We start from the raw sequence: 9,800 nt of genomic DNA on the forward strand, positions 1-9,800 counted from the left end.
GGGGGGGGCCGGGGTTAAATTTTGGAGGAGGAAGGGAGGGTTCTCTTATAAGGACACGTATGGAAGCCCAAGTTTCGGGGGTGAAAGGAAAAAGGAAAAAAGGGGCGGGGGTCAGAGGTGGAGGGGGAACCCCAGGGAGGGGGGTCATCCGGGGGGAAGGGGCATTTCCAGGAAGGGACCAAAGGTGCCCCCAATGTTTTTGTGGGTGAGCCCCAGACCCAGACCCTCAAAATTTTTGGGGGGGGGGGGGGGGGGGCTCTTGGAGAACTCAGGAGAGCCCCCAAACCTGCAAGTTCACCCCCCTGCCGTGCCCGACTCCACTCAGGTCGACTACAAGGCCAATGAGTGGCTGATGAAGAACATGGACCCTCTGAATGACAATGTGGCCGCCCTGCTGCACCAGAGCACAGACCGGCTGACGGCGGAGATCTGGAAAGACGGTGAGGACCCGCTTCCCCGGCCCTGCAGTTCTGGGCGTCCCTTCTCCCAGCCCACAGTGTGAGCACCTTGTTTCCGGGGCTGAGTTGTCTGCTCAGGTGCAGAACTTACACAGGCCAGTCGGTCTCACAGGAGTGTTCTCAGTGAGAGGTTGATGGATGTCTCAAGCCAGCATCCTATCCTATATAATAAAAGGGTAAAATGCAAATCGCTGGAGGGGCAGAACACAGGTCGCTATGACGCGCACTGACCACCAGGGGGCAGACACTCAACGCAGGAGCTGCCCCCTGGTGGTCAGTACATTCCCACAGGGGGCACGCTGCTCAGCCAGAAGCCAGGCTCAGGCTGGCGAGGGCAGCGGCGGTGGCGGGAGCCTCTCCCGCCTCCGCTGCAGGCGGGCAGTAAGGAGCAAGGGCGGCCTGGGACTGTGAGAGGGATGTCTAACTGCCGGCTTAGGCCTGATCCCCGGAGGGAGCGGGCCTAAGCTGGCAGGCGGACATCCCCCGAGGGCTCCCAGACTGTGAGAGGGTGCAGGCTGGGCTGAGGGACACCCCCGCTCCAGTGCACGATTTTTGTGCACCAGGCCTCTAGTTCAATGATAAAACACTGCTCCTTAAACAAGACAAGGATGCCCACGGTCAACACTGCTGTGAAACACTTTTTTGGCGATACTAGCCTATGCAATCAGATGAGAAAAAGAAATAAGTGTGTGAGCATTGTAAAGAAAGAGATAACATTATTTTTAGATGGCATATGACCACCCCCTCCCCAAAACACACACACACACACACACACACACAAACACACAAAATATTTGACTGGAAAAGAATTAATAACAAGAGAACTCAGAAGGGAGTACTTTACAGGTAGATCAACTTTTAGACTTTTATTTATTTTTTATATGTTTGTATTGATTTTAGAGAGGAAGGGAGATGGAGAGAGAGAGAAAACATCAATGATGAGAGGGAATCATTGATCATCTGCCTCCTGCACACCCCACCCTGGGAATCAAGCCTGAAACCCGGGCATGTGCCTTGACCGGGAATCGAACCATGACGTCCTGGTTCATAGGTCGATACTCAACCACTGAGCCACGCGGGCTGGGCTCGACCTTTATTGATTTGCTTTCTCACAAAGTTCCCTTCGGGGCCCCTGGGAAGAAGCAAGATAGCAACAGACTGAGATACAGTGTTGGAGCTTTCTTGCTCCAAAAGGCCGGTGGGAATTTGCCGCTAGTCTTCTCGGAATGTCACTTCTGTAAGAGGCACAGGCAGAAGAGCCGATTGCCTGTGAGGTGGGCCCCGGGGCTTTCCCAAGCCACATCGGTGGCCCCCCCGTTCTGAGAGGAGGTTTGAGAGCTCATTTGCTACAACTGGCAGCACCAGCATCTTAGTTTTTTCCGATCCCGGGTTTCCTGAAAGTGTCGATTTGCCTTAGTCTCTGATGGAAGTGAAAAGCGTAGTTGTAGAGGCGCCAGCCCACGCAACCAGACAAGAGAACAAAATGAGCAGGATGAGTGGTTCCCGAAACAAACCCACAGGGCACACGGGCGTGGCGCCTCGATCTGGTGAGCCGACTCGAGGAGGGAAGCTTTGACATCTGTGTCTCATCTGGTTTACACAAGAGGGATTGCAATGCAGCGTTAGACGTTCGGCAACAAAACGAGGTCCTGCTAGGAGAGTCAGCGCCTGCAGACTGAAAGTCACCCCCTGCCCCACGTCTTTAACGTCTGTGCCTCGTTCACGGACACACGATGTCCCTGGCGACCCCTCCCACATCCCGCCCCATCTGTGGCCGACTCTCAGAGGGTTCCAAGAGGGAAAGTAGAAACAGCAAAGCACTCCCTGAGTCCCAGCCTGGAACATGGCACGGGGTCCCCCCAGGTCCCCTGAGCACAGCAGCCACAGGCCAGCCCAGGCTCAAGGAGCTGCAAGTCACGTGAGGGGTGGGAAACTGGGCCTACTGTGGCGTGAATCCCTCTTACAGCTGCCCTGAGTCCACAGCTGGGTGCCCAGCGTCCTGGAACCCCCGGGGGTGGGGGGCAAGCAGATGAAACAAGAGAGACAAACGCAGCAGACTGGGCGGAAGCGTGGAGGGAGTCCGTGAGCTTCCGGGCGGTCGGGGGGCAAAGAGACACTAACAAAACAGACACAGAAGGAACCTCCGGGGAGAGAGACCTTTTTCCCTCCGGCACGAGTTCCTCCCAGAGGACACGCGTCCCTCAGCCACGCTGACGCCCTGGCGGGCGGGACACAGCGGTGACCGGGGCCGCCTCCCTGGCTGTGAAGGTCTATGGTCGGGATTCAGGCTTCCCCTCCTGCTCTGCCTCGCCCTGCTGACTAACAATTCTCTCCTCTCTCTCTTTGTGCCACCTTCTCTCCCTCTTCCCTTCATACTGCTCCCTCCGCATCCCCCCATCTCTGCCATCTGCCCCCTCCCCCATCTGCCCTCTCCCCCATCGGCCCTCTCCCCCCAGAACAGCGGGGCTTCCAGCAATTCTCTTTCCTTGGCTCCTTCCCACCAGCGCCCCCAGGATCTTCAGGGAGGCACGGCTCTGCCATTTCTCCGCCAGGGGGTGGGTGTTGCTCTGCGTGGATGGGTGAGATTTGCCAGACGAGGAGGGTGGGCCTGTTGGACCGGGAACCTGGTTGTGAACACCGTCCCCTTTCTCTCCACAAGGAGGTCTCGCATGCTTCCTCTTCCTCCCTGTCAGCTCCCTCAGCGGTGTCCAGACCCAGTGCCTTCCTAATTGCTCAGATCAGCTGGCGTTTAATGAGCACCGACTGTGTGCCTCGCTGTGTGCAAAGCCCTTCTACGATTTTTGACACATAGACTCCTCTGAGCGGCCCGCTAAGGCAGGTGTTAGTACTGTGACCCGCCCCTCACACAGATGAGGAAATCAAGCACAGAGAGGTCAAGTCACCAGGTCGAGATCACACAGCCAGTACGTGGCGGAGCCGGGATTTGAACCCAGGATATCGAGTCCCCGAGCCTCAGCTCTTAGCTGTGCTGTAAGAGCTTCATAAGTGATCGTTATCATTTTGATAATAACTGTAAGTGTGGGAGGGAGCATTGAAACCTGGGTAGAAAAAATGCTATATCTGAGCCCCCACCACACGCCAGGTCCTGCCTGAATGCAGACGATCTGGTGGAGCCCTATGACCCTCATCGCTGGGGACAGCAGGGCAGCAGATTGGGGCCCGGCTGCAGGGTCCTGAGAAACCGGGCGTGATGGGATCGCCGAAGTTGAGTGGGTGTTTCTCACTTGCTGAAGTGACACCATCAAGGGACAATAGAGAAACAGAGTTGCCGTGAAATCAGGCCTTTCTATAAACATGCTTAATGTGAAGGCAGGTGGCCTTATCTCACACATTGCACAGAAAAGCCAGACTCCATTCCATTTTTTAGAAATGTTTTATTGATTTTTTTTTTTTTAGAGAGAGAGGAAGGGAGAGAGAGAGAGAGAGAGAGAGAGAGAGAGGGAAACACTGATCAACTGCCTCCCTCCCACATGTTCCTCCCTGGAGATCAAACTTGCAACCTGGGCATGTGTCCTGACCAGGGAATCGAACCGGCAACCTCTCGGTGGCCTGGGACAACGCTCAACCGACTGTGCCACACCCACCAGGGCTCTATTCCATTTAAAATATATATTATTGATTTCAGAGAGGAAGGGAGAGGGAGAGAGAGATAGAAATATCAATGATGAGAGAGAATCATTGATCAGCTGCTTCCTGCATGCCTCCTGCTGGAGATTGAGCCCACAAACCCTTGACTGGAATCGAACCCGGGACCCTTCAGTCCGCAGGCCGATGCTCTATCCACTGAGCCAAACCAGCCAGGGCTCTCTCCCATGTTTAATGTGACTCTGTTTGGTGTTCCTAACAATGCAGCGGTGCTGTGTTTGTGGCTACCCTTTCCTTCTCTGTGACTTGGTTCCCTTATCTGTTAAATGGGAGCGACTCTCTCTGTCTTATGAAAAAGCCAGAGGAGGTAAAGTGTTTTTGAACAGTGCCCGGCAGAGGATACGTGCCAAGTAAGCATTTGCTGTCCTTGTCATATCTGCCCGTAGGAAAAACGGAGAGCTTGAGGGGTCAGAGGTCAGGGTTTGAGAGGACTGACACTGCCTGGGTTTAAGTCCTGGACCTGCAGTTTCTAAGCTGTGTGGTCGGGGGTGCAGTTTCCCCCTTTTTCCGAGCCTCAGTTTGCCCGCCAGTCCAATGGGGCTGGGACTCCCTACCCTACCAGGCTGTGTGAGGTGTTTCATATGTAAAGTGCCACGCCCTATAAATAATAAGACCCTTCACCTTTGGCCAGCCCGGTGCCCCCAAACTGACCCCTGGTCCCCTCCTCACCCTGCATCTGATTTCCTCTTCCCACAGTGGAGGGCATCGTGGGGCTGGAGCAGGTGAGCAGCCTCGGGGATGGCCCCCCGGGTGGCCGCCCCCGCCGGGGCATGTTCCGGACCGTGGGACAGCTCTACAAGGAGTCCCTGAGCCGCCTCATGGCCACACTCAGCAACACCAACCCCAGCTTCGTCCGCTGCATTGTCCCCAACCACGAGAAGAGGGTGAGTGACCTGGGCTGGGACCGGGGAGGCTCTGGCAGCGGGTAAAGGCCTGGCTGCTGGAGCCACATCTGTGCCAGGCTCACCTCTGACCAGATGTGTGACCTTGAGGGACTTGCTCCCCTCCCAGAATGAGTGCCCTGTTCGGGAATTTCATTTGTTCATGGGACTTAAATTTTATTGAGCATCTATTAAGTGCCAGGTACTAGGGGTACACTGGAGAGAAACACAGTCAACCCCTAGTCTCACAGTCTAATGCAGAACACAGATGTGCAACTAACCACCCACAGTGAACGTCTGGTTGAATTTGTAAGGGTGGTAAGCACCGCATAAGGCTTGTTCTGCTCGGTGAATTCAGGGAGGGCTCCCTGGAGGAGGTGACAACTGAGCTCTGAAGGATAAGTGGTATTCTGAGCAGAGAATAGCTTGTGCAAAGGTCCAGTGGTAGGTCAGAGCATGGAAGGTGCAAGGGATGGAAAGATGGCCTTTGGGGCTGGGGATGGCATGTAGATTTGGGGAGATCATCTCTGGCCTCCCAGGGCACTGAACATTTTTTCTTTAATTGGGAAAATCAAAGAGCAGGCCCATAGAGAAGGGAAAATGAGGCCACAAAGTTAGGTGCTTGAGGCTTACACTGTCCTTAAAAGGCAGCTGTGGTTACTGGGCGGGTGGGTGTCCTTTCTCAGGTCTGCAGACACTATATTTTATCAAATCTAAGATGCATTTATTTCTGACACTTTAGCATCTCTGAAGTGGGGATGTGGCTATTCATCAATAGCTTGTCAGAGTGTTGTGTGGTTTTTGTTTTTAATTTTTATTGTTGCTTGTCAGAGTTTAATTGCTTTCTTGGCGATATATAAAATAACAGTGTGTCTTACTATTGGGGGTGGCTTATATTTGATGAAATGTACCATACACAGCCATTTCTTCAAGAAGCCCTGGTGGTTTTCAGTGGAGAATGGTGCTTAGAGCCGAAGATCTGGGTGCTAGGTGAGCTCAGTGGTGTCAGGGTGTCACTCCCAGGACACGCCGGCCGGGCAACGTACTGTTTAGATTTTTACCATTTTTACCAAAAATAATGATGTATGAGCTTTGTTCACACAGCACCTTGGCTGACTATCCTATGTGCTAATTCAGCCCTCCCTACTCTCCCCCCTCCTGTTCTGTTCTACTTAATACTTATTGCTATTTGTTTATTTCATTTAATTAGGGATTTTGCCACCACATTTACCGCCAGTCTCTCCCACGGGACTGTGAGCTCCCACGGGGCAGGGATTTCCGCCTGGCACGTAGTAGGTGCTCAGTAAATTACAGATCAAACGACACGAAATCGCCAACCATTGTTGACCAGGCTGTCGGCCAATGAATGGCGCCCCCGTGCGGCCACCGCTGACCCTGAGTGTCCGCCTTGCTCTCCACAGGCCGGGAAGCTGGAGCCCCGGCTGGTGCTGGACCAGCTGCGCTGTAACGGCGTCCTGGAGGGCATCCGCATCTGTCGCCAAGGCTTCCCCAACCGCATCCTCTTCCAGGAGTTCCGGCAGCGGTGAGCGGAGTGAGGGTGGGGTGAGGGGGCTCGGGTCCAGAAGCCACCATCCCTGCATCCAAAACCTCCCACCACTCCTCCTCCTCCTCCCCTTCTTTTCTTCTTCCTCCTCCTCTTCCTCTTCCTCCTCCTCCTCCTCTTCTTCCTCCTCTTCCTCCTCCTCCTCCTCCTCCTCTTCTTCTTCTTCTTGTTCTTCTTCTTCTTCTTCTTCCTCCTCCTCCTCCTCCTCTTCCTCCTCCTCCTCCTCCTCCTCCTCCTCCTCTTCCTCCTCCTTCTTCTTCTTTGATTTCAGAGAGGAAGGGAGAGGGAGAGAGATAGAAATATCAATGATGAGAGAGAATCATTGATCTGCTGCTTCCTGCACGCCCCCTACTGGGGATCGAGCCCACAACCCGTGCATGTGCCCTTGACCAGAATCGAACCCGGGACCCTTCAGTCCACAGGCAGATGCTCTACCCACTGAGCCAAACCGGCTAAAGCCCACGGCTACTTCCGAGCCTGGATCCCGGGGAAGCTCCTTAGGTTTGCTGGGCTTCAGTCTTCTCCTCTGTGGTATGGGCAAGCAGTACCCACTCAGTGCGCTCCCAGAGGAATAGAGCGTCACATGGCAATCAATGTGTTGAAATTGGCATTTCTTTATGTTTTTGTTTGTTTTGTTAATCCTCAACCGAGGATATTTTTCCATTGATCTTTTAGAGAGAGTGGAAGAGAGAGGGAAAGACAGAGAGAAATGTCAATGTGGGAGAAACACATTCATTGGTTGCCTCCTTGCACACGCCCTGACCAGGGCCCGGGCCAGGGAGGATCCTGCAACCGAGGTACGTGCCCTTGACCGGAATCAAACCCGGGACCCTTCGGTCTGCCTGTCGATGCTTTATCTGCTGAGTCAAACCAGCTAGGGCTATTTTTTATTTTTTAAATATATTGTTATTAATTTCAGAGAAGGGAGAGGGAGAGAGATAGAAACATCAATGATGAAAAGAATCATTGATCGGCTGCCTCCTGCATGCCCCCCCCTGGGGATCGAGCCCACAACCCGGGCACGTGGCCTGACCGGGAATGGAACCGTGACCTCCTGGTTCATAGGACGACGCTCAACCACTGAGCCATTCCGGTCGGGCTGCTTCAGTTTTTAAATTTAAATTTTAGTTCGTGAAAATTAAATACAGTTATTGGGTCAAAATGGCGAGCCAGCATCAAGCCGGTGGCTGGAGGGGCCAGGAAAATGGTATGACAGCCTGCGGGATTCCATAAACTGAGGTTAATGAGAGAGATACACTACATGTGTATGAGGATGTAAAAGAAGCCATAGGCAGGCTTCCTGAGAACGTGTGTGACGACAGGTGTTTTGTGTTAAGCGAGCACTGGGCCTGCCCACAGATCTGCCTGAAGAGCAGTGGACAGGACATGAGGAGGGTGCATCCTACCTCGCACCGTACCTGAAAGGGGTTGTTGAGGAAAGGAGAGAAAGAGGAGAATGGGCGAGGCAGCAAGCATGCAGTCGAAATCTGTGGGTGCATCTGTCGTCAGAATTTTAATTTTGTTGGTTAAACCTGAAATGTACAATTTAGAACCATCTGGGTTTCCACTATATTACTTTAAATAAATGTCTCTTATAACAAAACAAAAAAAGAAAGTTAAATGCAGTTAAAAATCTAGCTCAATTGGCTCTGGGCGGTGGCTAGGCTGGTTGGAGCATCGTCCCGTACACCCAAAGGTTGTGGGTTCGATTCCCGCCAGGGCACATGCCTAGGCACGCACATACGAGTTTCTCAATCCCCAACCATAAAATAATGTATATAGTTATTTTTAAAGGATTCTTTTTTTTTAATATATTTTATTGATTTTTTGCAGAGAGGAAGGGAGAGAGATAGAGAGTTAGAAACATCGATGAGAGAGAAACATCGATCAGCCGCCTCCTGCACATCTCCCACCGGAGATGTGCCCGCAACCCAGGTACATGCCCTTGACCGGAATCGAACCTGGGACCTTTCAGTCCGCAGGCCGACGCTCTATCCACTGAGCCAAACCGGTTTCGGCAGATTCTTTTTTTAAAAAATGTGTTTTTAAAATTGATTTTAGAGAGAGAGGAAAGGAGAGGGAGAGGGAGAGAGAAACATCGATGGGCCGCCTCCTGCACTCCTCCTGTCAGAAATCAAGCCCACAATCCGGGCATGTGCCCTGACCGGGAACCGAACCAGCGACCTCTCAGTGCACAGGATGACACTTAATCAGCTGAGCCACACCGGCCAGGGCAAGATAATGTACATTATATACGACATATAAATGTGTACATACTTGTATACATATTGTATAGATAATATACATTATTTTATAGGAAATGCTGAGGGCACGGCAGGGGAGAGGCGCTGAGAAAAGACATGTATATGTTTATAAAATGTATTTTTAAAATTCAGAGTTCACTCAGAAATTTGAAAGAAATTGCTGTAAAGCACTTAGCACAGGGCCTGACACATAAGAAGTGTAAAAACATCAGCTGTGCCCGGCCGGCGTGGCTCAGGGGTTGAGCATCGACCCATGAACCAGGAGGTCACTGTTCGATTCCCAGTCAGGGCACGTGCCCGGGTTCCAGGCTCGATCCCCAGTGGCGGGGGCGTGCAGGAGGCAGTCGATCAATGGTTCTCTCTCATCATTGACGTTTCTCTCTCTCTCCCTCTCCCGACCTCTCTGAAATCAATAAAAACGCATTTTTAAAGCATCAGCCGCTGTTTTTTGTTATTCTCATCTTCCCATTCTGAGACCTGCCGCTGTTTCCATCTCGGTGAACTATGTGGTGATGTAATAAATACTCCTAGTGCCCTAACCGGTTTGGCTCGGTGGATAGAGCGTCGGCCTGTGGACTCAGGGGTCCCGGGTTCGATTCCGGTCAGGGGCATGTACCTTGGTTGCGGGCGCATCCCCAGTGGGGGGTGTGCAGGAGGCAGCTGATTGATGTTTCTCTCTCATCGATGTTTCTGGCTCTCTATCCCTTTCCCTTCCTCTCTGTAAAAAAATCAATAAAATATATTTAAAAAATAAAATAATAAAAATAAATAAACACTCCTAGTCAGCACACGGCAGCTGTCCAAGGACTGAGGGCTTTTATTGTCGCTGTGAGCGGCGGCTTGAACGCACAGCCCAGTGTGTGGCTGAGAGCCGATGTGCATCTTTCTTTCTGTTCTTGTCATTGGATATTGCTATGTGAACATTCTGAGCACGGGGCCTGGCATGGGGACAGATGTTATAAAAACC

The 9,800-nt window shown here is 52.4% G+C and overlaps 1 protein-coding gene and 1 pseudogene across 1 annotated transcript; both read left to right on the forward strand.

Annotated features, from left to right (window-relative positions):
• Nucleotides 1-293: 293 nt before the first annotated feature.
• LOC102430516 (myosin-14-like) lies at nt 294-6,552 on the forward strand (the record flags this gene model as incomplete). The annotated part of the gene is made up of 3 exons (XM_014450960.2): nt 294-440; nt 4,821-5,008; nt 6,427-6,552. Coding segments are annotated over 3 exons (461 nt in total), but the record flags the coding sequence as incomplete, so codon positions are not given.
• Nucleotides 6,553-7,102: 550 nt separating this feature from the next.
• Nucleotides 7,103-8,294, forward strand: LOC106694363 (annotated as a pseudogene).
• Nucleotides 8,295-9,800: the final 1,506 nt, after the last annotated feature.

The sequence above is a fragment of the Myotis lucifugus genome, unplaced genomic scaffold, assembly GCF_000147115.1.
Source record: "Myotis lucifugus unplaced genomic scaffold, Myoluc2.0 scaffold_5463, whole genome shotgun sequence".
Lineage (NCBI taxonomy): Eukaryota > Metazoa > Chordata > Mammalia > Chiroptera > Vespertilionidae > Myotis > Myotis lucifugus.